General features: G+C 49.3%; 11 protein-coding genes across 11 annotated transcripts; 4 read left to right on the top strand and 7 right to left on the bottom strand.

The window, feature by feature from the left end:
- Positions 1-1,657: 1,657 nt before the first annotated feature.
- ASPGLDRAFT_163254 (MFS transporter) lies at positions 1,658-3,519 on the bottom strand. Its single transcript, XM_022542538.1, has 2 exons — positions 2,109-3,519; positions 1,658-2,054 (listed from the first exon to the last, which is right to left on the bottom strand). Exons 1-2 carry the CDS (start codon positions 3,389-3,391, stop codon positions 1,742-1,744), a joined length of 1,596 nt encoding a protein of 531 aa, XP_022405349.1. The 5' UTR covers positions 3,392-3,519; the 3' UTR covers positions 1,658-1,741.
- Positions 3,520-4,000: 481 nt separating this feature from the next.
- On the bottom strand, positions 4,001-5,063 carry ASPGLDRAFT_63510 (uncharacterized protein; the record flags this gene model as incomplete). The annotated part of the gene is made up of 5 exons (XM_022548668.1): positions 4,001-4,159; positions 4,217-4,289; positions 4,512-4,710; positions 4,770-4,901; positions 4,958-5,063. The coding sequence occupies 5 exons, from the start codon at positions 5,061-5,063 to the stop codon at positions 4,001-4,003; spliced, it is 669 nt and encodes a 222-aa protein (XP_022405350.1).
- Positions 5,064-7,766: 2,703 nt separating this feature from the next.
- On the top strand, positions 7,767-9,785 carry ASPGLDRAFT_63511 (uncharacterized protein; the record flags this gene model as incomplete). The annotated part of the gene is made up of 2 exons (XM_022548669.1): positions 7,767-7,804; positions 7,964-9,785. 2 exons carry the CDS (start codon positions 7,767-7,769, stop codon positions 9,783-9,785), a joined length of 1,860 nt encoding a protein of 619 aa, XP_022405351.1.
- A 179-nt stretch (positions 9,786-9,964) lies between these two features.
- ASPGLDRAFT_116658 (acetate uptake transporter family protein) lies at positions 9,965-10,936 on the bottom strand (the record flags this gene model as incomplete). Its single annotated transcript, XM_022539793.1, has 3 exons — positions 9,965-10,273; positions 10,338-10,512; positions 10,569-10,936. The coding sequence occupies 3 exons, from the start codon at positions 10,934-10,936 to the stop codon at positions 9,965-9,967; spliced, it is 852 nt and encodes a 283-aa protein (XP_022405352.1).
- Positions 10,937-14,024: 3,088 nt separating this feature from the next.
- ASPGLDRAFT_31797 (uncharacterized protein) lies at positions 14,025-14,732 on the bottom strand (the record flags this gene model as incomplete). The annotated part of the gene is made up of 1 exon (XM_022544100.1): positions 14,025-14,732. The coding sequence occupies one exon, from the start codon at positions 14,730-14,732 to the stop codon at positions 14,025-14,027; it is 708 nt and encodes a 235-aa protein (XP_022405353.1).
- A 430-nt stretch (positions 14,733-15,162) lies between these two features.
- Positions 15,163-16,103, bottom strand: ASPGLDRAFT_22169 (WW domain protein; the record flags this gene model as incomplete). The annotated part of the gene is made up of 2 exons (XM_022543159.1): positions 15,163-15,272; positions 15,344-16,103. The coding sequence occupies 2 exons, from the start codon at positions 16,101-16,103 to the stop codon at positions 15,163-15,165; spliced, it is 870 nt and encodes a 289-aa protein (XP_022405354.1).
- Positions 16,104-17,203: 1,100 nt separating this feature from the next.
- Positions 17,204-18,517, bottom strand: ASPGLDRAFT_1499907 (uncharacterized protein; the record flags this gene model as incomplete). The annotated part of the gene is made up of 5 exons (XM_022542091.1): positions 17,204-17,430; positions 17,495-17,634; positions 17,692-17,817; positions 17,875-18,387; positions 18,441-18,517. Coding segments are annotated over 5 exons (957 nt in total), but the record flags the coding sequence as incomplete, so codon positions are not given.
- Positions 18,518-19,926: 1,409 nt separating this feature from the next.
- ASPGLDRAFT_93699 (uncharacterized protein) lies at positions 19,927-20,139 on the top strand (the record flags this gene model as incomplete). The annotated part of the gene is made up of 1 exon (XM_022550546.1): positions 19,927-20,139. A coding segment is annotated over one exon (213 nt), but the record flags the coding sequence as incomplete, so codon positions are not given.
- Positions 20,140-20,232: 93 nt separating this feature from the next.
- Positions 20,233-21,013, top strand: ASPGLDRAFT_31800 (uncharacterized protein; the record flags this gene model as incomplete). Its single annotated transcript, XM_022544101.1, has 2 exons — positions 20,233-20,443; positions 20,523-21,013. 2 exons carry the CDS (start codon positions 20,233-20,235, stop codon positions 21,011-21,013), a joined length of 702 nt encoding a protein of 233 aa, XP_022405357.1.
- Positions 21,014-22,454: 1,441 nt separating this feature from the next.
- On the bottom strand, positions 22,455-23,591 carry ASPGLDRAFT_71652 (zinc-binding alcohol dehydrogenase family protein; the record flags this gene model as incomplete). The annotated part of the gene is made up of 2 exons (XM_022549563.1): positions 22,455-23,023; positions 23,069-23,591. 2 exons carry the CDS (start codon positions 23,589-23,591, stop codon positions 22,512-22,514), a joined length of 1,035 nt encoding a protein of 344 aa, XP_022405358.1. The 3' UTR covers positions 22,455-22,511.
- A 1,546-nt stretch (positions 23,592-25,137) lies between these two features.
- On the top strand, positions 25,138-25,908 carry ASPGLDRAFT_163263 (SDR family oxidoreductase; the record flags this gene model as incomplete). The annotated part of the gene is made up of 1 exon (XM_022542539.1): positions 25,138-25,908. One exon carries the CDS (start codon positions 25,138-25,140, stop codon positions 25,906-25,908), a length of 771 nt encoding a protein of 256 aa, XP_022405359.1.
- Between the last annotated feature and the right edge of the window lie 2,001 nt (positions 25,909-27,909).

The following is a 27,909-nucleotide window of genomic DNA, read 5'->3' on the forward strand; positions in this document are numbered from 1 at the left end:
GGCCTCAATTTCATAATGTTCAACTGGAGTAGACAAAGGTTGTGTGATATCATTGCAACTTGGCAGTGTCGATGGGTGCTGGGCACCTTTGGTCTCCTACAGGATGGTCTCTGTTGCAATCCAGGCACTGTGCTCTGATTCCAGGTGGGCAGTGTCGGCATTCGTGTTCACCCACGCAGTGACCACATCGGGCTCTTTCCTTGCAAGACCATGCTAGGTGACCGTGCCTTTGGCACCAGTGGCATCTTTTCTGTTTGACTTGGTAGGCCTCGATACTGCCAATGTATCTCTGTCCCACCAGTAGACCATTGTTGATGATCCATTCTGCCGCTTCTGGTGAGTCGAGCCAGATGCCCAGAGATGCTGATGTTCCCAGAGGCTTGTCATTCCTCTTCAGCCATGCAATATCTTCGATTTGGTACCCTTTGCCGGCCAGCTCGTTCTCCTCTGTGATTTTCTCGATCCCTTGCTTCTTGCTTTTTCCAGGTCAAAGTCGTCAGTAGGGGTGCGGTGGACGACAATTCTGAAGCGCGGTTTCACCAGTTTTGTGTCGTTGCCCAGCTCCCCTAACCATTCCATGTTGGTTTGGGCCACTTCGGCCGACTGGGGGTCCCTGAATCTGATAACATATCCTGTTTTGGTGGTTCCTACTCCTGCTACCTGTGCATCTCTGGTGGTGTCTGCATTCAGGAGAGCAGACCTGATTCGCATGTTGGCTGTATCTGTGGGGAGGTATCATGTAAACTGGGTTCCTTCGTTGTTTTCAGTCTCAGGGTTGCGCTGCGTATTGATGCGGACGCAGTGGGGTTCCTTTTGGGGTTGTTGGATAGCTGGAGCTGCAGCACTGGTAGTGTTTGCTACTATATTTGTCCATGTCTTAGCAGGGGAGTTGGTCACTGGTGGCGCCTCAATCCGCGTACGGAGGGCCTGAATCTCCTCTTGTAGTTCTGTGTTCCGGCCTTTTAGTGCCTGCTGTTCGTTTTTGATCTCTTGCATTTCTGCTCTTGCTGACTCTATAATCCCTGTTTGGCGTGCGAGAGTTTCCTGGAAGTTGTGGATGAGCTGTCGGATCTCCTGGTTTGTAACCCATCCATTGCTTTCCCCAGAGGCAAATTCAGGGCTCGAGATCGGTGTAATGGCTGTATCAATGCCATGTCTCCGGCGTTTCCTTGTCAGTGGGATCGTTGGCTGAAAGGCCTCCTGCGAGAAGATTTGGGGTGTTCCTTGGGAGTTTGTGGGATAGGGCTCGGGAGCCCTTTCGGGCGGGATCGCCATCGGGCCGAGATTAGTTCCCGTTTCGGCACACCACCACGGTTCGAATATCCAACAATCAATTCTTTCTCACAGTCTTCCTTTTTCCGGGCCGATTCCTCTCAATACAGTCGAATGGTACAGTCGAATGGTACCCATAGGCACAGTAGTTCCCAAAATCAGCTTGCCCCCCGAACACTGTTGGTTTGTTTCCCAGAACCTACCATGAAACACGCTAGTACATATATAGTTAGCCTCTATATTATTCCTGTTCTCATTGTATTGTGTTCCTTTGTAATATTACAAGACTTGTTGTATATTACCAATATGAGCAATACAGTTTTCTCTAGAAGGTTCTGTGCAAACTGGGAAGACATAGAAAAGCAGAAAACATTATTTTGTCTATCTATACATCTTCTGAATCTATCCTAAGGTACTAGTTATATACAGGTATTATGCAATAAACAACGCATTAGACAGAATAAAGGCGTCACGGACTAGCATCCTTCTTCTCCTTCTCCCCCTTCTCCCGCCGATACTTCAACCAGTTCACAAGCACATAGAAACTGGATATCACCAGTCCCCCAGCCGCAAGGCCAACGCCCATATATAGCGCTCCGCGGTATCCCTTCAATGTATTTGTGCCACCGTCGTTGACGTGTGACTCCACTGTACCTGCGAAGCCGAGTCCGATGGAAATGGAGTAGTTCACAGTTGTGCTGACGAGGGAAGCGGCTAGACCTTGGTGTTTGCGGGGCATGGCGTTGCTCAGAAGGAGAGTGCCTGAGGGGAAGGACATGTCCCTGTTTGTCATTAGATCACCTGTTTATGAATTGCGAAGAGATTGGAAAATTTACATTCCCCACGGGGTAATCAAACTGGCAAAGAACGCTTGGCCCCAGTAGATCTGGTCGACGGGCAAGGTTGCAACCAGGCAAAGACCAACTGTGTATGCACTCATAGAGCAGAACATAATAACGCTTGGTGGAAGATAACCAAGCAGAATACCTGTTGTGATAGATGCAATAGCACCAGAAGCCGCAGCACCTGAGAACTTCGCCGTCGCAAGAAGAGGTGTATCTCCCTTGATCACCAACATAAACTGGTAGAAGTAGTAGACGATGATACCCATACTTGACCAGCCTGCCGCAATACAACTAAGTACCCAAGCAAGATCACCGGTGAAAATCGATCGAGGGAGCAGAGGGCACTTTGCAGAGCGTTCAACAATAGCGAATGCAACAAAAGAGAGGAACCCGACGATAAGCAGGACGTAGACATATGGGTTACTCCATCCAACCAAAGGCGCCTGGTTCCATGCGAAGTTGATCAAAACCAGACCGATAACACCTGCCGTGGCGCCCAGGATATCCAGTCGGACCATCACAGGCAAATGGTCATCTTCGGATTTCGAATGTGGCAAGAAGGGAATAATAATATATCCCAGCGCAGCAAAGGCAACGCACACAATCGCCAACACCCAGTATCCCCACGGCCACCAGACAAGCTGTGCGAAGATCGAGGAGAACGCCGCACCCACAATATATCCTCCAGGAGCCGTCGCACCAAACAAGCTGAACGCCATAGCCTTCCTCAACCCCGGCGGGTACGTCCTTCCGAAAATCGCCACCGCGTTGGGGAGCAGCATCGCCGGCCCAATACCCTGAAATGCGCGACAGCAGTCGAAGAAGATCCGGTTCGAATACACACTGAACCCCGCGAGCAGCGACCAGAGAGCAAACCACAGGAATCCAGCGACGAACATAAGCCGGTGACCCCACATATCGCCCATGCGCCCCGAAACCAAGATGAACGTTCCAACCGTCAAACTATACGCGGCCGGAAACCAGGAAATCTCGCCGGGGTCTGTTGTGCCGAAACTGGCCCCTATGATGTGCGCCGGGACGATACCCATGCCCAGGGCTGCCTGGGTCATGAACTGTGCCATGCACACGATTGTGACAAAGATAGTCTCGTGCCATAGTGACTTTGGAGGACCGATATTCGATTGCGACGTTTCCGCGCGAGTCAGGGGCTCGGGCTCATTCTCGTCGGCGTTGTGCTCGTCGTGGTTGCGCTTCGATTCATCGTATGGCACCTCGGGCTCAGGATGGTGCGTCACTGACGAAGCGGAGGCCATCGTCCGGATGAGTGACAAGTAGGTTGACTGTCCATGCCTCGGGGAACTGATTCCTTTAAGAAAAGAAGCTCAAATCTCGGCCCGTTATCGGGCTTCGAGCCATCTACATAAGTTATCGTGGGTCCGGCGTTATCTGCAGCGAAAAATTTCAATGACAGTTCTAAAAAGCCCCGCCGGGCCCCCTGACGATCAAATTTGATTCGGCGATGGCAGTTGACGTCGGGTTTAGTTACGGATATAGACTTATCAATCAGGATCGGACTTCGGTAGTGATATCATATCGGACCTGAATGAGATAATTCTAGAATCATTCCTTCGAACAGTTTTGAGGGTAATAAAGTTCGAGATAGTGCAAGATACCCTGGTGACTCGACCTGAATGGAAATATAATCCATATGCTGGTCGTGGAATGATACTGCAGCAGATAGATTGCATTTCAGACGCTAGCAAGCATGCACGGATCTGAATATCGGGGTATCCGCATAATCTCCGAGAGAGCATGAAGTCTCGTACGCTAGCCATTGTTCGTGTTTCATTCCCCTTTATAGAGTTAAGATAAGCTTAATCCGCAGTAAAATAGTAGTGCACTGAAGTCAGCCCTACCAGCTCTCACCACGCGCAATGTCCCCCGTCAACCCGTAAATCCGCGCCGGTCACAAAGCTGCTGCCGTCACCTAGCATAAAAATAACTGGAGCCCGATACTTATCCGGAGTACTCAACTGGTTCAGCATTTTCTCTTCTGACCACGCTGACTCCACACCCGGTACCTTGAGTGTTTTCTCAGTAGGTGATGTCCGGGTTTACCCAGGTGTGAGTGTGTTGACTCGGATCAACGGCATCTCCAGACGGGATCCCCATTCGGCGGCGAGAGAGCGGACCAGTTGGTGGATGGCTACACTGGAGGCGTTTCAACACGCGCCGTCAATCGTCTATGATGATTGAGTGGTGAGTATGGAAACTCATGAAACAGAAGAGGGACAAAAATGTATCTACCTTATAGGCACCGTACCAGCGGACGTTTGAGATTAGCACAATACTACCGGAAAAATTCTCCTTTTCCATAGCTCAGGCTGTCGCCTGAGTAACAAGAAATGTCCAGGTGACGTTGGTATCCAGCACCTGCCGAAATTGGACGCTTCGAACACAGTAGCCGACCCTAGATAACCCATTCCAGCAACAGAGACCAGCCCTCGTACGGGATAGCGGAGGGTTGGGATGAAACTGGAGAATATTACATTCACAGTCTTTTCATCTGTCACATCCAAGGGGTAATACGCGACTTTTCGGGCATACTTCTCTGCGGTAGCTTGGATATGCTCTGACGAGGTCAGCAGTGTCGACGAGATCAAAACGCACAGTATGATGGTATCGACATACCCCAGGTTTCCTGTTTCAGTTCAGCTTCAACATCGAGATGGACATTATCGAGATCGAGTCCGACAACATCGCCGCCGCTTTCGGGGATCGCGTCGATTATGGCTGTGCCCCAATCTCCTCCGGCAACAGTGACTAGAAAATACACCTTAGCGTTGTCAAGCCAGCCTAGAGAAAAGGGGTGAGCATACCGATGATCGTGCGCTTATCCAGACGGAAGAGGTCAGTCACTGATCGTGAGGAGCCTTGTCGCTCTTCGACTTCACGGTACCCAGGGCCATGGGTATAGCCTTCCATCGTATAGTCTGCACTTTCTATGATAACGAAGAGATATGATCTGGCGAATGACTTTCTGGAAAAACAGACCTACCAGAGGGATCGGGGCATCAGCAAAGCGTTTAGACAAGGTTCAATCATCCTGGTTGGAATCCAGATGCTCACCGTGACAAAAACCAATCATGGCAAACAAAGAGTTAGCCGCGCCTCAATCAGCAGGGATGCGTTTGCCGCGATCCGGGTAACCTAACACCATCCTCCTAGTCCTGTTTCCTCTCTTCAATCCTTCTTGTTTGAAACTACTCAAGCGCCAACATAACACCAGTAAAACCCGCTCCAATCCTCTCCCAAAGCGCCACATACACCCAAAATCCTTCCTGCATCCCAAGTACAACCGCAGTAAGCATCCTCATCGGAACAGTCGCCACAAAGAAAGCTCAATTATCCTGGACAAATGCCAAGGTGTAATATATCCCCATTGCAACGGCGGCTAAAGCATTCGCGCGTATCGCTGGGAGCGATGCGTCTGGTAATGATAGCGTGGATAGCATGGATCCAGGATAGAAGAGGATACATATCCCCGTGAGTAGGGAGCTTGCGCCGAAGGCGAGAGTTGTGTATGCTGTGTGTGTAGGCATGGTTGGCTTGGTTGTAGTTGGAGAAGACGTTGTTTTGGAAACTATCCTATGCCTGAGGCATTATACATTACACGGCGAAAGTAGATTCTGGATAGACTGAAATGACATCGATTCCCCGTCACCAAGTTCTGAAACAGCCCTGAGCACGAAGGAACAATATGCTCGAGAAATATGAGAAAAATGTAACAGATCAATCACGGAATACAGGTCTCGAACCTCGGGAACAGAACGCAACAAATGTAATAGCATTGCCTAAATACAATGCAACCACCAACACACGACAACCCATCAAACATTTACATATGCCACATCTCACTCAGAAAACCATTACTTGCTAGCCTTGCAAGCACCCTGAGACTCGCCGGGAAGTTTCTGTAAACCCGTTAGCATCATCTCATACCATAGCTTTCCTATATTTGACAATACTTGCAATGCAGATCTTGCTCTTGCAGGTACCCATGGAACCGTCCGGCATGCAGGGTTCGTTGTCGGGAATAGGAGTCGGGGCCGTGGAGGAGGACAGAGGGCGTACGGGCGTGCTATCGGCACAGGCACAACTACCGGCGAGGAAGATGGTTGTGAGAATGAAAAGCTTTATTGTGTTTGCGTAGCGGTGGAGTGGAAGTAGAAGAGAATAGACTTGTTCGTTTGAATAGAGGGTTTTTTTTGTTGTTGTTGTTGTTGTTGTTGGGATGTTTGGGCTGGGAGTGAAGGGGTATTTATACCTTCTGTTGGAGTAGAATGTAGAATGAGTCCCCTGTTATATTTGCTTCTATTGACTTGGAAGAAGCGCCTGTGAAATGGAAATTGAAACGGTGGACCATTGCCGTTAAGATATTAGTCGCGGAGATGTGGTTTTTTATGCTTGGTACTTGGGGCAAACAGCAAACATGTAGACATATTCCGCGCTTGATATTGAAATACCCTCGTACCACTCATTATTAACGCTTCCTCTGAGTCACAAGGCATATGAAGGGGCGTAGAAAGTTCATAGAATCCAAAAGGGGGCCACGGAGTACAGATATTGACCCCGGGCCTAGATAAGCGCGGGGAGAAGAAAGAAATATAATAATAAAACACCGCGAAGTAAAGGCGAAGTATTGAGAAGAAGAGAAGACAAACAGAGAATAGAAGCAGAAGAAACCTCCCTCCATCGTTTACACCCCTTGAAGCGCGACGGTCCGACAAACGCATTCTATACGCACAACACAAAGCACCATCTTCCTGCTCGGCCCAGTCTTGTCTGCGATGTCTTGCAGCAAGGTGTCATCTCAGCTCTGGGTAGTGATAATATGAACGACCGAGTCACGCCAGGCAGGATTCAAGGAATTATCCATTGTCTTTTTGCTGGCTGTCATGGTTCCGGGGAGTGATTTGTTGGAGACAGCGAGATAGGAGTATTTTACTCTAGAATTGAGGGCGAAAATGTAGAAAGCGTAAAAATAGCACCATTGTTGCCGGTTACCGTAACTGGAAATTCTCGCGTACTCGTGTATGTCTTTGAATCTACAAGATGGTTGCCTCGACGCTGATGGCGTACTCCAAATCGGACACTCCAGATTCTTGATAGTCCATCTTATGCAGTGCCTCCTGCTGTCAGAAATACAGGCGTCTTCCCCATAGTTCACGCGAAGGGGACTATATCAAGATTCTCTGAAGACAGAAGATGTAACTAACTTCCATGAATAAGTGTCGAGTGATATCATGCAATGGAGTCGGTGTGGCCCATTCCCGAGAATCTCCATGCAGGTACGGAGTACAAACGGCTCCATCAGATGTCAATGTCAAAACTAACCCCCCGCATACGGTGTATTGGGTCCGACATTTAACCGTCCCTGCATTACCTTATTAGAAGAAATCAAAATCATGCTCTAAACCCAAGTAGGCAATAGAGGCACATTTCGCCGAACAATCCTTTGTTAGAATGAAGACTTGAAGACTTGAATCCGGGGCATTGCATCACAACACTGATCATATCAGGAAAATAGTCCTATCCCCGCCATAACAGGCAAACGGTACGAGTACGAACCCGAGGGTATATGTGGGGGGGTTCGTACTCGTATTATTTTCCAATCGAGGAATCTTCATGAACATCCAGGGTCTTGTCCGCGTAATTGGAAACATGTAAAACGGAAAATGACTCTGGACCCTAATGCAAGTTTAAAAACCCCGCAATGTCAGTCATGATGGCTGATAATAGTTCAGTCGTGTTGAAATTGAAATGCGATTCCAGACTGCCTTGCTAGGCCCTATCGCCTGGGTCCAGGCTATTGCATCTGACAGCAATCCAACCCTCAATCACCGAAATGATATCGCACCACCGCAACCCGAGCCCATAACTATCACTGAACTCCCTCTCCCTCCGGTCGCCCCGAATACTAAGCCAGGCTCCTGCATTCACAACACAGGCTGCCTCGACCGGACCTCCTCCCTCCAAAGCGGGAACTTCCTTCCCGACGGCAACCACGTCGTCATCAGCGCGAACTTCACCGGTGCTCCGGCATCCCCGAACCCGGCGAGCATTTATAACGGTGTCCAACTGATCATAGTCAAGGCCGACAACACGACCTTTCCCAACGGCGATCCGTGGAAATGCATTACCTGCGGGGTGCCGAAGAACAACAGCGTGGGAAGCACAGAGCTGCTTTCGTACCCGCAGGCATTCAAAGACGGGAAGCGCGTGCTCGTTGAAGCGAACATCGTGAGCTGCGGAGAGGAACTATTGTCCAGTGAAAAATGCACCCCCGAGAAAGTCCATATCTACCCCATCCGGTGGGACAACAAAGCCGATGGATCAGGACCTGGCGGCACAATCCGAGAAATCCGAATCCACCCAGATAATGTGCACATTGGCTTCAACTCCTTCGGGATATCAAGCGGCAAGATTGACGAGTACGGATACTTCGGTCGATTGCGATTCAACCCATCTCCCAAAACTGGTACCCCTCGCGTACCCCGCTATGAGCTCGTTAACGTGACTGTCCTCTTTAACAAGGACGCCTCACTACCATTCACCGCGAACGGCAGTGACCTAATCTTCAAACCAGACACAATCACCGTCGGCGAATTCCGCGGCTTCACAGGCTCTGGAAAAGAAGTGACTTATGTCGGCAGCCCGGTTGAATCATGCAACATCGATCTCTTCGCCGCAGATCTAACGACCGGCAAAGTGCGCCGGCTAACCAGCCACCCCGAATACACGGACCCCATCGACGTCTCTCCAGACGATAAATGGCAAGTCATCCTCGACACCCGCGGAACAGGTCGCCAGATGTTCCTGGCCGGACTGCGCGGTATCCCCCCGGTCACAGATATGGCATCTGTCACAGTGACAGCATCAACCCGGAACAACGGTGCTAGACGGTTCTTCGAGCCCTGGCTTCTCGACCATGACGGCGATCGCGGGACGTATTTCGGACAAAAGATTAATGCTGCTGGTGATGGGAGCCCGGGTAGTATTAACGATCCGAATTGGAATGCTGGTGCTGATCCGCGGTGGTCGCCTGGTGGGACTCGGATTGTGTATTTTCAGAACTTGGTGCAGGCTCCTGCGTGTGGGGGTAGGAATCCGCTTCCGTGCCCGAAGTCGACGGAGGAGGGTGGTAGGACGAGTAGGGTTATGCTTGCGCATTTGAGTAGTCGTGAACCTATCAAACAGCGGCATTTTGAGCCGGTTTCTGATGATGTCCCTTGGGGTACGCCGTATAAACCCGGTGATAAGATGCCCGAGCGAACATACCCCGGTGCCGGTAATTACACCCTCAAGGGCAAGAACTCCGGCTCCGCGAGTGTGTCGATTTCCTACGGCCACAACAACCCATCCATCATGACCGTCGGCGCTACATACTACAACTACTCCGATGATGGATTGAGTTTTATCAGTGGTTCTGAGAAAGTCAAGTCCACGCCGCTTTCTGTTACGTTGAACCGGGTAGATTGGTTTTCGGATATTGTGTCGACGGGTGAGCAGGAGGGTACGAAGAAGACTGGGCCTGGGGGGTTTCATTTGGAGATTGATGCGATGACAAACATATTTAATGCGAATGGGACGCTGACGACGGTTATTGATGGGGTGGTGTTTAAGCAGCCGGGTAATGGAGCTTGAGATACATAGATGGTATACGATAGAGGGGTTTATATGTTCATGACAAAGTCTTATTATCCCAATATTAAGTAGAAAAGTAATCCCATCCGTCACATCTCAGTATCCATATTCATACCTGCCCACAGGCCCATAAGACATCATTTCATCACATCTATACCCCAAAACAAAAAAGAAACCCCCTACTCCGCCTTCCTTCCTTGCCTTCCCTTCTCACTCCAGGGGAAATGCAAAACTGGCACAACAAAGAAACTATTAGTATTATCCGCCAGCCCGGCAAACGCATTATACCACGCCAAAAATGCCCCCAGCAGCGCAAAGAATCCACCTGCTTTCTGCAGTTGCGCGTGCGGCATGCCGGCAGGGTCGCGGATCATGTAGGCGAGTGCGAGGAGGAGAACGGCGATGTCGACGAAGAAGAAGAGGGAGAAGAAGGCGAGGGTGGAGCGGAGGGTTAGGAAGGTTATTATTGTTGTGAAGATGAACCAACCCTGTTGTCGTGTTAGTAATTGGTTTGGTGGTTGAGAGGGGTGGGGGAGGGGAAAGGGGACTTACCCAGAGGAATAAGGAGAAAGAGTCGTAGAACATCGCGGTTGTACCACCACCTGCTTTCTCAAGCGTGGGCATGATTTCGAATCCACCGGGGATAAAGGTGATCGCGATGGAGATCCAGAATCCACCATAAGATGAGAGTACAGTCGCACCGAATGTATTTCCAATTGCCATTTCCCTGAGTATCTTTGTCAGTTCCTGAACATCCATATATACCCCGTTCTCAGAACATACCACATCCCAGCACAAAGCTGCACCAACCCCCCATACGCCAACGCCGGCGCAACAACAATATTCGGCAGCAAAATACCCTTCACCTGCATCTGAATCAACCCCAGGAGGAAAGTAGTAAGCGCGAAACCACAAAGCCCCAACGGCCCGGGATTCGCGACTTTCCGATCAGTGGGAGGTTTGTATAGACCAGGCTGTAGTTCACCACCAAAGGCAGGGAGACGGGTTGAGGCGGTGTTGACGTGGGCTAGGGGGCCGTAGCGGCTGTAGTCGTGGGTGGAGGATGAAGTTTCTTGGTGGGAGAGGTTGGGGGAGCCATTGTTGTGTTGGCTGGTGATTGTGTTTTGCTTTTCGAGGTCGACGTCCGCCATTGTGGAGGATTTAGGGAAGGAGTAGAGGGAAAGATGTGAAGGGAGAAGAGGTGGTACAGTATGAGAGTGCAGGAGAGGGCTGGGGTGGTCACGATACCAGATGGGGGCACCCCCTATATATAGCTTTCTGGGGCTGTCATTGAGGATCCCTTCTGCGGACCATACTCCAGCATAGAGAGCGGCTACGCGACCAAATATCCGCGGAAGAGAAGACCAACCATGTTCTAAATCCGCGGCTACATCCTCAAGCTTATCTCAACCATAATTCTGAACCGATAGGCACCGAAGCGCACAATTAAGTTTGTTGAGGTCATTGTCGAGCTGTGCTGGAAAACAATAGCACAACACTCTGTGTGGCCGCGTAGCTAAAATTCCAGGTTAAACAACGGAGATTTCCCCACAAAAACGCAACAACCAAAAAGGGGAAAGGCGGGGGCGGGTCCATGGGGTAAACGAAAACGCGGAGTGAAGAATCATCATTCTTGGTTCGGGGCTCCCATTGGCCAGGGACGAGCGGAAGAGTTCAGGGTTTTGGATAAAGCTTGGAGTCTAAGTTTATTTTATGGGGCGGGACCCCCATGGCGGGCCAGAAGGTCAGTAGTTGGATAGGGGTAGGTTCAATGGAGGGATCTGAACGTTAACTCTGCGTTAAACTTGCAGGAGATCGCTAGATGCGCTTAAGCGAGAGTGACAGGGAGGTTATTTCCACCTTGGCTCTGTGTGTTGCTCCGATTCTTCCCGAGTTTGGTGGATTGTCCGTGAATCCGACATCAGGGTCCTTGGCCAGGGGGGCAAAGTCTCCAATGTCTTACCGCGTCAGAGCACAGTTGTGGGGTATTGTGGAGTACGGGACCCAGTACCCCATTTGTCCGGAGATCCTTAGATACGGTTTTATTTGAGATACACTCTCTCCCTTAATCTTTGATGGCTCTGCGCGAAATAAGCATTGACTAACTAGAACCTTGAAGTGACTTGTTTAATTTTGATCGCCAACATACTCCGGCTAGGTCATCATAGAACAGATATACTTGGACAGGATCCGGAACAGTTCCTCGTAATGGAACCACATATGATGTCGACAAACACGCATTCATGACACAACCATGGTTATCCCGATACCCAAATTAGGTTAAGGAATGCTAAGACTCCGCAGACCTGCCTGTTCAGGAGATATACTGTTGATCTTCCCCGTGTTGTACCATGATTGGTAGGGATCAGAGGCATTCGGTATCAAAGAACTAGGTCTGTGAGGTCATATAATTGGAGACGGGTTATTGGTGCGCAGAGAAAGTACCTACGTACTACTTGGACGTACTGTATTATGTTCAATTTTCCGTTATTTCGTTGAACATAGAACATCACTGTACGGTGCATACCGGACTCTACTCATACTTGTACAACTGTCGCTTAACCCCTCTTAACCAAATCCGGTTAGCTACCACGTACCACGACAACATATAAACCGCGACATCCGCCACTTTCCCCTTCCTCTTCCTCACATTCACATTCACTACTCAATACCATCAGTGTGCTAATGTGCAGATTCTTGCTCCCTATATGATGTGAATACGTAGGTACTATACCCCAGTCTCGACAAGTCCCTCGTGTATATCGACGAGCGGGTGTCGGTAGCTGTGTGCCTCTTAGTACCAAAACCAAACCCCATGGAAATCGATAGAGTGTTACATGCTCCCACTGCCATTGGTCAAGTGTAGCACGATGACTGATCTCCAACATTTGTAGACCATTGCTTTTGCTTTAGGCTGATTGGCGGCCAAGTCGAGCATGCGATTTGTCTTGGCATTTTGGTACACTTCAACCACGCCGTACATGCTTGGTTATGCGCTATAAACAGCGGATATAATTGTGCTAGGTTGCTATAATCTCCTAGGCTTCTAACAGCGTTTGCCATGGATGACATGTTTCTTCTGTACATTCCTTTTCCATCAGATTGTAGAATATGAGAATGGCGAATTGTTAACCAGCAACACAACCGAACTGTTCCACTACTTTGGAAATAGCTGAGAGATTCAGCGTCGACCGGAATGATACAGTAAATCCTTGTTAGCATTGACTCGGACAAAACGCGCTGCTGTTAGTAGTCTTCCTATTGGCCGTAACGCGTTGGCACTTCCTCTGTAGAATATGTAAGCATATTCATTTAGATCGGGGAAAGACGAGGTTTCATGCGAAGGCATCCAATTTTGTCGTCGGCAGAGGAGTCCGGGCCAGCTACTCAGGTGGTAGCAGGATAACATCCTCCCATTCCGTCTTCTGTGGGCGAAGAAGTAGTATCGCCCGTTGCATTGCCTTATTTGTTCTGTTGGCTTCTCATCCGCTATGGTCACTTCGTTGAAGAAACACAAGTGAGACGTGGTCGTGTTGGTATACGTGTCCCAATATAGGCATTCGTAGACCAGCTTAGCATTCTTCATGCTGACGGTCTCATGCCAGCCCAGGATGATTCAGTGCTGTCATGCATATCGCTCCGGATGAAGATCCGATGAACTTCGGCTTTGTAATTAGTTGAAGCAAACTTAAAGCAATATAATAGCTTTATAACGGCTGTCACCTCTTTTGACCTCTGGCGGAAAGCCATGCGTTCGTTCAGAGCGTCGGTAGGCAAAAAGCCCTGTTCAATCAAGTGGACGAACACGTTCTAACCGGTTGATTGTTGCACCGATCGCCAGGAGACAATCTTCATGGCACGTTCATAATTGGGCTTTTTGGCCCTGTATAAGTTGTCGAAGATCCCGATGTCATGTATGTCCTGGAGGTTTTCGTTGCATACATTTGTGTAGGCGAGCACAAGTTCTCGTGCGGCGTTTTGAGCCCTGGGATCGCAGCTGGCTATGGTTCTCTCGAATAGTGCCTTTGCTGTTTCGGTCAATGAGGAGAACTGCATGTATTTACGGAAGCGGTTCATTTGGGGTAGCACCCTACGTCAACGTAGTCACGAAGGAGCACATTGGCGAACTCCTCTAGGATTGCAGATCTGTCACTTGCGTTGTGTACCTCATCGGGTCCGTCCTCCGTGATATATCGATCCTCCTGGACCCTGAGGAATCTGGAATGTACATCAGACAAATCAGGCTGGATCGACGACTGTGTGGGGCCTTTTTGAGTTCGCGAGATCCTTAAACATCCCACTCAAACGGCGCGTAGTAGCAAAACGGCACTGACCATGCCGTTCGCCGGCAGTCATACGTCCATTATGCCATTTATCATGGCGGATTGCGTCCACAAGCTTGCCAAATTGGCGATTTGAGTACAGGCGCACTGCGTTTACCTGCACTCCTTTACAAAATCGCTGAAGAAGAGGCACCGAATCATTGTTGTTGATTACCTTTTTTGCCGAGCGAGATGCTTTCGGGGAATCCGTGGCCTTGAAAAAAAAGAGATTGACCATGTCTCCTGGTTGCGCTTCTTGAGTCTTTTGCTTAATCCACCCGACGACTTCGTCATGGAAAGCACCGTCTTTATTAGGCGAGGTTCCAGCAAGCTTCGCCTCTTCCTGGACCTGTTTGTGGTGTATGCGGTCGTGGTCAGTAAAGACAGGTCCCAAGCCCGAGCTTGACTCCGGCCTCCCCGATTTGGTCTCTGTTGTGGGCGTCGTTCTCATGGACAGACAATTCAAACGCTCTTCCAGCTGGAAGCACGACAGAAATATATTTCCCATAGCAGTTTGAGTTTCCATGGGCATGAGCATTGATGATATCTTCTTGAAATCAGAGAACATGGCGCTGTGAGTGGGATCATTTGGGTCTGTTGCACTGCAGACCACCAGGTTGTGCATGGCAGCTTTTCCTGGTCTTGACGGGGATGCTGATCTACTCTGCAGTGGTGACATTTCAGTGAATGAATCCTGTACAATGTACCTTCGATAGGTATGGGTGATATGGACTTGGCACCAGGATGCAGATGGAGTTGGGAGATAGCTGGAATGGTAGGCATCAACGGCTCTGGACGGTCCTAGGGTGCATGACATGCACAGGCAACAGAAGCAGTAGTAATTTGTTGGTTGAAAGAACATCTCTCGTCACTGACCTAGTTTACTCTCCAGAAAAGTGGACACGCCCAATAAGGCATAAGACTACATGTTTGCACCCAATGCAAACACACCCCACGATCGCCGGATTTACAAATGCAAGATCCCAAATACAACCGAAATGATCTGAAATTCATATTTACCAACATAACCAATATACTCAGCCAAACGCACACAATCACCAATCATCAGGCGGGGGATAGTTATCCCCGCTGTCCGAATACGCCTCTTCGCGCTCCTCACGCTCATGTTCCCTTTCTTTCTCCTCGTCGGAGGAACTATCATCGCCTGCATCCAGTTAGCACCATCCCATACCACATCATCCACATTCGAACTCGAAAGCAAAGGGGAAAACGTACCCATCTCGTGCGCAATAAATGCACCCCCCGCAGCTCCCAACGCCAACCCCGCAGCACCACCCAGAAGATACTTCTTCCGATCACTCTTCTTCTTCTCCTGCGGATCCTCACCCTGATAATACTCGCCCTGCGGCGGCGGAGAAGCATACCCCTCCGGTCCACCCGGCGGAGGACCACCACCGTATCCCATCGGCGGCGGCGGCGGCCCGGCACGATAATACGAGTCCGACTCCGGCGGCGGTCCGCCCCTAGCACCAAACTCGCTATCGCCCATGGGTGGCTCCCACTGCGTGCGGCCGGTGGATTCCTCGAGGAAGAAAGCACGGCGGATACTGGGTTCCCATTGCTGGGACCAGCCTAGGGGGAGAGGCGGCGGGGGGTTTGGTGGTGGGCGGGCGGAGAGGCCGGGGCCGCCGGGGCCGCCGGGGCCTGGTGGAGGGGGGCCGCCGTAGGGGGAGCCCTGTGGTGGGCGGTCGTAGGGGGAGTCCTGCGGGGGTCGTTCATATGGAGAGCCGGATGGGGGACGGTCGTAAGGAGAGCCGGATGGGGGACGATCGTAAGGAGAGCCGCCGTAGGGGGGTCTATCGGAGGGAGGGGGACCAGGGGGGCCGCCGTAGGGAGAGCCTTGGGGAGGGCCGCCGTAGGGATGACCCTCGTAGCGGGGACGGTCGTAGGGGGAGCCTGAGGGGGGCTGGTCGTAGGGGGGGCGTTCGTACTGCGGTGTGCCGCCGTAGTAGGGGGGTTGTTCGTAGTAGGACATTTTGATATGTGTGATTGTACTCTGTAGTAGAGTAAAAAGGAGAGGGGAAGAAGAGGGAGAGGGGGGTATATATACGGCGTCACGGATGGAGGGGCAGCTGCATGTGTACTATGCCATGTATGTCCATGTGTACACTGTATGTATACCCATCTGTACCCGTACACCATACATAGTTAACACCATTCCCCACTACGGAGTAAACATCAATATTAATATTAATTAGGCAGATGCATTTCATCCCCCTTATCCGTACCAACCGGTCCAGTCCATAATTATATCCAGGGCGTAACGCCCGGAATAAACGCCGTCATACTGTCTCAGTTTCAGTTACTATCCACAAGCCACTCAGCTGCGCCTTATGTGGCATGGCATCAAGCCATACATACAAAGGCCCAACTAAAGTGGTCCAACCGCCAACACCGCGCCCGTGACCCCCGGAAGAAGCATGCCGAATGTAATGGAAAGACCTCGGCTATGGAGTGTATTGGGTATGATTTGTCTGGGCTGGCTGCGTGTCTGAGTTGTTCGTTTCTCGTCTTGTTTGTATGTAGTTGTACCGGATGGAGACTGTTTCCGTGCATTCGGGTGTGGCGGTGTTGCGGTGTGGCTTGCTGTCGACTAGTGATATTCGAAACGATAGTTAGTCTGTTTATTCCTGGGCATGGGATCTGGTCTGCTGTAGGATTGTACTCCATATGCTGGTATAATGTGTTAGGTGGGTCAGGTCGGCAATTGCGGGGTGTATGGTACAGAGTGAGGTGTCCTCTATACGGGACTCCGTATTCGGTATCCGTAGTCCATACGAGCAATTTATGCGCTTGGCTGCATCTTTTCAATGCATTACACCAGATCGAGTACGCATTGCACAATTTCAAAGGGATCGGAGTCGAATGATGTAGTTCTACATGGTTGTGCTGTGATTGTGGCTGGTTGTAAGGCTGGCCTTGTGGATACCTGAGGATTGCATCTCGGGGTTCTACAGCCCTGCCCCGAGTACTTGTACAAAGCACATTATTGGAGTACTTTTAGAGAGCTGGTGGTCTCCAGTCGGTTATCTATGGTTTGAATGTAATCTGGACATGATTAAATAACTATCCTTGGTCGAGACAATGGGCCGGTCACCGATATATATATTTATATGCACCTATACGTACCTGTTTTTCTAGAACGACCGTGGCTTTCCTCTTCTGGACGCCGCCGCTTTAATAAGGGTACTCAGAGCCTGCTCAGTGAGCAGTCACGTGGCCTCCGATTAGGGCCGGATTCCACTTGTAAAGCTCGTCAATTGTGATTCCAGCATTGTCAGCCATGTCGGCGCAGTAGATGCCTGGAGGCAAGGAAAAGAAGTATCAGCTATGGGTCAATGAGGCGGATACTAGGAGGATGCTTACCATCTTTCTGCATCACCCAACTGTCGCAATTTCCTGCGACGCCGGACTGAGTAGGGCCTGGGGGAGCGCCGCTCGATGTGGGTGTTGATGAGGCGGATTTGGAGCTAGGTGTTGTCACAGAGCCTCCTTTGACGCAGTAACTAGAGAAGAAGATGTAAACAAATGAGCTTAGAAGAGAACTGGTGCACTCTACTTACGCGGCGTCAAGCAGAAGATTAGAGCAAATTGAGTTAATCTGAGGGTTCCAAGCTTGCAATTCGCCAAAGGAGACTCCATAGATGGCCTCGAGTTTCGTGCAATCATCGTCTTTTTCAACGACATGCCTAAAGGATCTGAGTTAGCAACAACCGAAATCATGGTTTGTTAGATCTAAAGCGCACCAGGAGTAGCATTTGGAAGTCGACCCAGTAGGAGTTGGACCTGGTGCTGTGATATAGGTCGATGTGGTCATGTTCGAACCCATTGTAGCATTCCAATTCTGCGTGGGAAAGACACAGTACTCAATGCCGGGCGATGGATTGATAGCCAAAAATAGATCAACACTAATTGAGTACTTGAGCGAGATCTGCTCACAGGTGTCTCCAGCAGAGACTTTGTGGTATTTTCCACACTTGTCAGTGGTCCCGCCGGCAGTAGTACCGCCAGGAGTGACTGTCGCCGTGGCGTATTGGTTTGTCTTAGTGGCAGTCGCCCCTGCAATGGTTGTGGGTGTGTACAGCGTCCCAGATCGTCCAATACAAATATTGTTGCTAATGACGAGGTTCGAACATGCGCTGTTCAGCGTGGGATTGTATCTGAGCAGGTCTGTCACTGAGATTCGCTGGGAGGATGCAATGGAGGAGCAGGTGTCGCCATCCTGTACTTTGTAGACATTGCATTTCCTGGGAAGACACCTAAGCGGGCCTCTTGTTAGCAAATGAGGCCGTATTCCTCAGTTATTACATACAAGACCTGATCCACGAGGAGGTTCGTCCCGTCTAGAAATATGTCGTTCAGGATCTTCAAAGTTCCGGTGGAGACTCCATGGGCCTCGGCAATGGCTTAACGTCGCCCGCCTGGCCTCCCAAGTATAAAAGAGCCCTCCCTCACATATTCTGCACTCATCCATGTTCCTGGCCATTTGAACTCCACTAACCCCTATTTCTTTTTTTCTTTTTTCTTTTTTCTTTCAGAAATTGCGGCTGCGTCCTCTTGCCTCCACTTCTGGTTTCCTTTGCCTCGTTTACATTGACCGGCGTTTTGAGCTGATTCTGTCCCCCTCTGTCTTTTATGCAGTGAATTGATTCATATTCTCTGCTCCCCTATCTTTTGCTAGAAAATGCATTTGCATGAAGTCTTGCTTTTCCGTCCATTCTTCATTAATGGTATCTGTCCTTTCGACTCCCTTATCAAGGAAGGGTATTGATTCCAAGCTTGACAGACTCCCAAGGCTGATTACAGCTTATACCCAATCCCATCCCTTGGCTTAGATTTGAATTGATTCTACATAATTTCGTATGATAAACCGGCTTTAATTGGTCCTACTCTGACCCAACGCTTTAACGTCCTAACCAGACTCCAAAATACTCCAGTAGGCTTGACGTAGCTTAGGCTCAACTAGTCCCGGCGATCCCTTCATAGAGAAGAGACTCAAGCTCTTTCGCAGCCCATATTGTACCCGCAATCGGTTGTTGTGTATCTGAAGGGCTTGTGGATAGTGCTTAGTGATATAAGAAAAAAGCGCGTCAAACTCTGTCAACTCGTGCCTGTAGCTTCAGTGGGTTTAGCCCCATTCGGCCTGTTTCAGAGAAGACAGCGGTGTGTTGCACTCATATCAAAGTAGCAATTTTCTTGCTAATAAGGAACATAGCTCCACGAGACAGTTTGTCAACGACGAAAGACCACCGTCGGCCAATTGCCACTTGTCTGTAGAATTTTCCACGGTGTCGTTGCCAAACGTTCTCACCCATATATTTCTATTCTCTTGCGTAATGCCGTTGCAAAATGGTATCATAAAAACTACCACTTTTGTGTGGTTTTATTTCGTAAAGGTGTTTGTATTCTCGGCAGTGGCTGAACAGGGATAAATATGCCATTTCCAGAGGAATTGACCCTATTTCTCGCCAGCAAAGATATTGCTCTCGGCGATGTTGATCCATCATTGCGAAAAGGTTCATTTTGTGTAATATGAGGACTTAGTGAATGTCTAAGCTTAGTTCATCTGCCAAATCCAGAGTAAGAGTGCTGTTGAAAAATTGAACATATCTAGTGTCATGAAGATTGAACGTTAACCACCAATCATCGATAAGTGGGGCTCTCTGATGAACATATTCCATCAGACAAAAGTCTTGTTTAACTGGTGGTGGGCATCACATTGGATACACCACTGGATTAACGCTGTCAAGCTTAAACATGGCTTGAGATGCTTGCACAGGATACCCAGAACTTCGGCATCTACTTGTTCGGCCTCTATGGTGGCGCTACACGAAGCTTGCGTAGTGATCGATAGAGGCTACTGTGTGTCCGCCATCGTTGGTGGCACTAACCCCATCTTGAGACCCAGTTGTACAACTATGATGTCTGAACAGGGTGTCCTCTCCCCAGACGGCTCTTGCAAGACTTTTTCAACTGCCGCTAACAGATACACCCGTGGTGAAGCCGCTTGAGGATGCAATCGGGACGTCATTCGAGCCACCACCACCAATCACGACGGCAAAACCGCTGGATTCAGTTTGCCCAGTCCAGATGTCCAGGAGGCTATGATACGCAGAGCATACGAAGTTGTGGATCTCGATGTATCAGATACTGGGTACGTCGAGTGCCACGGAACTGGTACACCGATGGGTGACCCTATCGAAACCAAGGCCGTGGCCCGCGTTTTTGGTGAAGCAGGTGTAATCATTGGATCTACCAAACCCAACTTTGGCCACACAAAGGGAGTCTCCAGTATTCTCACAGTCCTCAAAGACTGTTCTTGCGCTCGAGAACAAGATAATTCCCCCAAGCATCAAGTACTCCCCAAGGAACCTGAACATCCCATGGTAGTCAGGCAAACTTGCGCTTGCAGAAGAGCCCCTATTCTGGCCCGAAGGCCGCCTGGAGCGAGTCAGTTTGAACTCATTCGGTTTGGGAGGAACCAATGCCCACGCCATCATCGACTCTGCAGCGAGCTACAAAGCTCCTGCTGGACCCCGGATTGAGGAGGCTGCCCAAATTCTCCTCTATTCCGCGAGCACCCAACAGTCGCTCACGACTCCCATTGGAAATTACAAGACCTTCATTGGAGAGACTGCGCTGAATGTCGAGGACGTCGCATACACGCTTACTCGTGGCAGGGAGCATCTGCCTTATCATGCATTCGCCATCGCCAATGGTTCTTCAGTTGGAGCTGCTTCTCCGATCACCAAACCTGGCCAGCAGAAACCCAAGATTGCCATGGTATTGACCGGCCAGGGCGCTCAATGGCATCAGATGGGTGGCGACCTACTGAAGTCCAACCCGACCTTCCGATCTAGCATTCGCTTGAATACCCTCCATTGAGCCCGCCCCTTTTAAGGACCACGAGCTTAAGATCGAGAAGCACGCCGTTGGTGTCAAATTCGAAGATATCTTGGTCTGTATGAACCTTGTTGACCATGTTGGACGTTACCATGGTCTTGAGGGCACGGGTGTTGTTCGCCGTGTCGGTCCCAAGGTCAAGACTTCAAGCCAGGAGACCGTGTTGCTGCTATGGAGCACAATATGTTGTCGACGCTGCTGATCGCCAACGAGATCATGTGTGTCAAGATCCCAGACTCACTCAGCTTCATCGATGCTGCGACTATGTTCACGGTCTATGCCACCGTGCAACAGTCCCTCATCACCGTTGGTCAGCTCAAGAAGGATGAATCTCTCCTCATCCACTCTGCCTGTGGTGGTGTCGGTCTTGCCGCCATCCAGATTGCGCGGATAATTGGAGCAGAGATCTATACTACCATTTGATCTGAAGAGAAAGCGCAGTATCTCGCCAAGAACTGTAACATCACCAGGAACAGGATCTTCAACTCTCGTGACAACTCTTTCGTCGAGGAATTGTACCACGAGACCAACGGCAAGGATGTCGACCAGGTCCTTAACCCCCTCTCTGGCGAACTCTTCCACAAGACCTGGAAGTATGTCGCGCCCTATGGCAAACTTATCGGTCACGGTAGACTCGGCATGGAGCCATTTGTGGCCAACCGCAGCTATTGCCGTGTGGACATTGATGCTTTCTATGTTGTTAACATGCCCCGTTTCAAGGAGCAAGTCAGCTATGATTGCATTACGACTTCATTGCTAACATGAAACCAGGATGATGACCGAGAACCTAGTCTACGTTGATGAGTCTGGTTGTGATAAATGGATCGCATTCAGAAGAACGGGCCGGTCACCACTTGGTGTTGCCCCCGTGCAAGTGTCACAGTTCCACCGTGATGACCGGTATCAAATACCCCTTGCGTACGCCCAAGATAGCATCGTGATTTCTCGCATTTTTCGCGGTTCAACAGATGCCACTGTGTTCAAGGACTTCATCGACTAGCTTCTTCAGCACTGCCAAAGATGGCCGGAGTCGAAATCCGTCTTGGTCATGGATAACGCATCGTTTCACCACTCTGGACGTATTGCGCAGATGTGTGCCGATGCCGGAGTCAAGTTGGTTTATCTACCTCCTTATTCGCCGGACCTCAACCCAATTGAAGATTTTTTTTTTTTTTTTTTTTTTTCGCTGAGCTCAAGGGCTTTATTAGGCGTAACTGGAGCTACTTTGAAGGAGACCGGGATCAGGGGTTTTGATTTCTTTCTTGACTGGCGTACTAACAAGGTTGGAGCAAGAGAGGAGAGTGCTAGAGGCCATTTCCAGCACACAGGCCTGACTATTGAGGATTGGGATTCTTGGCATTTTCGTGACTTGAATTGACAGTCAATGAAAATCCACGCCTGATCACTACTAAGGCTACCAAGTGAGGCTACTTAATCTGGAGGAGTTTTGCAGGGCGATTGATTGAGAAGGAAAATGTAATCACGGAAATTCCACCACAAACTTAGTGCCGCGGGCTTCTCCTCTGCGAAGTTTGTTGAGACCGACAAGCACCTCATCAAGTCCTCCTTGCAGCGTTGTAAGAGGGGGTGGTTTCAAAGCACTATCACATAGTTCGCCCAAGCTGGCATAAAAACGACGAAGCAAATTCTGATCATCGGGCACAACCGGAAATGTGGGACCTAGGGGCGATAGCAAGGAAAACTGTCGCCCAAAGACAGTAAAAACCATGAGACTTTTGAACTTGACGTCCGCTTTTTTCGGCTTCCCTTGATCAAGCAACGTAATAACTTGCCCCCTTTTCAACACCTGGGCACAGAATTGAGAGGAATTCCCTTCAGAAAAACAATCCAAAGCTTTGGTGATACTTGGATAGGCTTTGGAAATTTCACTCGCCGCTGTAGGGGATTGATAGTCAAATACCGAGTCTGCGCCATAGCATTTGACGAGATCGAATGATCGTGGTGACGCTGTGACGACCACATGAAGACCCGCTCTTTTGGCAAGTTAAATGGCGAAAAGTCCAACGTTTGAACCACCAGAGTAAATGAGGATGGAGGAATCAACAGGAGACTGCCTCGTAGCGCCAGATAGAATATCTTCCCAAGCGACATCAAGGTACATAAGTGCAAGAATTGCAGTGACTGCTGGAATGCCGTACGTTGCAGCCTCAGAATCGGTCATCATCTCGGGTATGTGCCAAGCCAGCTCTCCATCGACCTTCAGGTATTCGGCAAACGAGCCGACATCAGGGTATTGGCCACCGTGGACAAAACCTGCTACTCTGTCCCCAACATTCAATCGGCCAACCATGCCATCTCCAACTTTGACCACCTCACCAGCATAATCGCAGCCAATAACACTATTGTTCGGAGAGAGGAAATCGATGTTTTTGTAGTCAACCGGGTTGAGGGCAGCAGCACGCACTCGGACCAGTATCTCACTATCGGTAATTTGGGGAGTTGGTATATCGATGACTCGTACACATTGACCGAATGACGAGGAACAAGCGAAGTTGAGTATTTGCTTCGCCAGATATCGGTTTGCCACGAGAGCTTTCATGTCGGCTGCAGCGTTGTGCAAAGTGCTGCAAAGCAAGGTGGTGAGTAAATAATCGAAGAAGTACCTAATTGGCTGGTTCCACAAATGTAGTATAACATGAAACTTGTAGGCAAAGTTCTCTTAGAGAGAAATTTAGTGAGGTTTCACGGAACGATTCAAAAGGCCGACGGTCGAATGATGCCAGCAACACGCTATGTAATCGACATGATCAGCAGTTATTCACCCGAGGCTTGGGATTATTATTCATCAGGACCTTCCTCCCGAGATCAGAGAAGAAATGAGACCATGACTTTACACCTTCGGCCACCACTGGTACAGTTCATAATATCACACTTTGGGGTTGAATGAAAAGGACTCACATGGCGGTCACTGATATACGATCATTCACTCTTGGCACCCGTTGATCAGTACAGTTTCTATCAAACTTCTATCCACAGTCTAAAACATTCCTTCTATTATCAAAACTAAGAGGGGATGGTTACACCCATTGTACCAAAAGAAACCCTCCCCTAATACATCTAGCAGTTATAAATCAACGAACCCCGTTTATTTCTCGGGTTTGGCTTTTAAGTTGCAAGTGACTATTCACAATTTGTCTTTAATGCACACATCCAAAGACGGGCAATCCTGAAAGTAGCAGAGCCACTGTACTACGTGTTTTGGGCTGCGCAGCTCGCTTGGGATTTACGTTAGCTAAACGGCAAAACCATTTGCGAAAAGGATCTATAGGTGAGATTCAGGGATCACGCAATTATTCTGCTCTAAGGACCATAAGCAGCGGGTAGTTATAGTGAAAGAACTTACCTAATACAAGTTTCACCGTAATTTAGATAACAAGCTGATATCGGCACAGTGATCGCGCGAAAGAGTTGCCGTATTGAAAAATCTATCGATAGGGTTCCAATTTGTCAAACATACGGCGGATGATGAGATTTCAGCAGGTCTACGCATTGCTAAGCAAGCAAGCGGCGGCAAAATTATTGCACCGCGACCCGAGTAGTGAACCACAGTTGAAGTAGGGCTCGGAACATTTAGACTTTTTGAACCGACGGCAAGGTGTAAAGCATACTCCACGGTCCGATCACTAATCATGAGCTTAGGAGTTATTCAACGAGTGAAACGGACTAAAAACTCCACTTTGTGGGCCTTGAGGCAGGTTCTTTCGGATTCTATACCTGACCTAGCAACCTAAACGAACCCCACTAGCAATTGGTAATCACATAGTTAACTAGCTCGGAGAAAAGTGCTTTGTCATGATGTCCGATCAAGCTACACGACTGGACTAAACGACTAATCATCTTTTTCTTTAAGCTATGGTGTAATCCGCGGCAAAGGCGATCTGTTGGCTCGGAGTCGGCGTGATAATCTTTTCCGTTGGCATATACGAACCAAATCGCAGGAGAGGAAGGGATTAGATGCTTTGATGTTCTTTGCTCCAGGAAACTATATATATACGTGACGCTCCTCCTTGAGAATACTTTGTACACACTTGAATTGCCACACACATCAAGCCACTTTGCCCAAAGCCCCACAAATTGTTATCAAAATGAGTGCACCGACTACCTATCTTGTCACCGGTGGCAACCGAGGCATTGGACGTGGTTTTGTCCAGACGTTCTTACAAAGGCCCTCTACCACTGTCATTGCGGCCGTTCGAGACCCGTCGAGCGAATCGTCCAAGAGCCTGCAAGACCTCCCAAAAGGCGCCGGCTCTAAGCTGATTACCGTCAAACTTGACTCCTCAATTGAGACTGATGCTGCGGAAGCGGTGGCTCGGCTTCAGACGGAACACGAAGTGTCCTCGATCGACGTCGTTATCGCCAATGCCGGCATCTCTCTAGGTGGCGCGCCTGTACGCCAAATTTCCGCTAGGAACATCGCCGAACATTTTATCGTGAACACAACGGGTCCGGTGACGCTCTTCCAAGCCACTGCCGACCTCCTTCAGGCCAGCAAGACTGGAAAGCCTGTCTTCGTCGCAATCTCAAGTCTTATTGGGTCCATTGGATCCATGGAAGCCCTTGCGGGCTTCCCGGCCACTCAGAGCCCATACGGTGGAAGCAAGGCGGCTTTGAACTGGTTTGTCCGCCGCCTTCACTTTGAGGAGCCTTGGTTGACGAGCTTTGTCTTCCACCCCGGCCTGGTCGAGACGGAGCTGGCGAACGCAGCGGTAGAGGGCTTGAGCCTCAAGCTCTTGGACCTCGGCGCGATTTCTGTCGAGGCCAGTGTGTCATCAATGGTGAAGACCCTCGACACTGCTTCTAGAGATACCAGCGGCACCTTTCGAAACCATGACGGTTCTGTTATACCATGGTAGAAATGTGTCATCGTTATATTCACAGCAACCGCGATCAGTTGAATCACATTGTTTGACATCTCGTTTGTACACATTTTACCTTCTTTCGGCGTCTGTCTCCTTTGTCAGACGATCTCTTTGTCATGAAGTTTTCCATTACTACGCCAAACTAAGAGTCAATATGAATGATATGTAAATCATTTAGCATTATAATTTCAACCTTGGAACTGGTCTTCATTTACGGGAGTAACTATGTTAGGATTAGCGTAAAATGCGTCCGTATTTGGGGACTTTATTGAGCAGCTTCTACAGCACGCAGTCACCCGATCCCTCCTTGCAACGCGCAGAAATTTCTTTTACTTCTTTTCTCCACACCTACATGGCCTATCAACTCACTGAAGACGATTTGGATGTCGATAGTGAGTGGGACTCAGCACCAGTCCGGGCTGCGCGCAATCCCAACCCCGCAGTCTCCAGGAGTGGGGGCATAAAAGGGAGTTTGTTCCCATCTGCTCATTTAAGTGGTAATGTCGCTATTCAAAGGGATGGAGCTCATTTCTTCAAGGCAAAGGATTCCGCTGAGGACCCTAATCTTGATACCACCTGGTGTTAGCTTTCACACAATGGAGCATGTTTAGCATCACAAGATACTGGTTCCTGACATGTCAAGTATAATAATAAGCAAGACTATTAGTGTTACAGTACTCTGCTTAGTTCTGCATGACTTGGGCATGTGTCTTAACACAAGGGGCAAGGTTGGAACGGGAAGGATGTTGATGGTTTTCCTTGCCAGATAATCTTGCTTTCCACGGCTCGGTGGTTTGCACTAGTTTGTATGGAAGCTTCCAGTCACGTAGATCACGCGTACAAAGGCCTAACAAGACGTCGTTTTAAGTACATACGGTCTCCACAATACGGTAATTGTGGGAATCATGTATTCCAGGTGTTTTCCTAATCAATATTAATGCTTTCTTGGCATTGAGTTTGAGAGACAAAGATTCAATCCTTAGGGGTGACACTGCTTTCGCATCCGAGTGTATATAAGTCCTGCTGGCAGAGTGTCTTAGGAGTCAAGCAGTAGGAAGAAGTCAGGTTGTTGCATTTGCAATTCTTGACCTGAAAACAGGGGAAATTCGGTTCATGTTACTATATTTTACAGTGCCGGACAAGTTTGGCTTCTACATGAATTACACTCTTCGCTGGCCGAGCCGGTGGTGGTTGGGCAGGATGAATGGGCTCAAACAGCTGTTGAATTAGCTCCTGAGCCTCCTGTACAGATAGGCCTCCCTCATGCGCCATTCGTCCATTTGTAGTGTGACGGCTCAACGGCTCAACGCCAGACAAACAGCGCCAACATATCAAACGATGCCATACAAGCAATATGGGCAAACAAGGGCTTAAGCCGCACCACAAAAATGCCTATAAAAGACCGTTCATCGCCTAGATAGATTTCCTTTTCTTCTTCTTCCCCAGATTCGATATTCTCGTTGATGGCTACAATAGTCTAGATAGGAATTCAGTTCGTTATTATCTTCTATTCCGAGCCCGTGACAGAACTCAGGAACTATGGGGACAGGAGAAGCTTAGGGTGCGTGATTTTATTTAGCATAGGATTATATGAAGCTGTGATGGGTTGATAACAGGTTGGTGTAGAATCTGATCCCTAGTGCCTAGAGTGGCACAGCGGGTCTGCAAAATCCGCGCCAATCCGCGCCGCGAATCCTGCATGTATAATCCGCAGCCGCTTCGGATTCTGGCCCATTGATCCGAATGGGGTGGCTTGGAGCAGATTTTGCGGATTGGATTTATCCACAAGATCCAATTACAATATGTTAGTGTAATTTAGTAAATAACTGGCAGTTTGCCAATTTCTTGGAGTTATACAATGATTAATATACAATGCAATGCCTTTCAGTTATAGGTTTCAGTTGGATATGGATGTCATCAGCATTCAGCAGCCTATAAACCAGTTCATCTCATACACTACAGGCTGCCGGGTATATATATATGGGTGGATATTAC

The sequence above is a fragment of the Aspergillus glaucus genome (genome assembly GCF_001890805.1).
Source record: "Aspergillus glaucus CBS 516.65 unplaced genomic scaffold ASPGLscaffold_2, whole genome shotgun sequence".
Classification (NCBI taxonomy): Eukaryota; Fungi; Ascomycota; class Eurotiomycetes; order Eurotiales; family Aspergillaceae; genus Aspergillus; species Aspergillus glaucus.

Excerpts from the sequence above, each read along its gene's own strand:
- ASPGLDRAFT_163254 (XM_022542538.1), bottom strand. The coding sequence starts at position 3,391 with ATGGCCTCCGCTTCGTCAGTGACGCACCATCCTGAGCCCGAGGTGCCA. Across the intron at positions 2,055-2,108 it reads TTGATTACCCCGTGGGGAAT|GGACATGTCCTTCCCCTCAG; the intron begins GTAAATTTTCCA and ends AATGACAAACAG.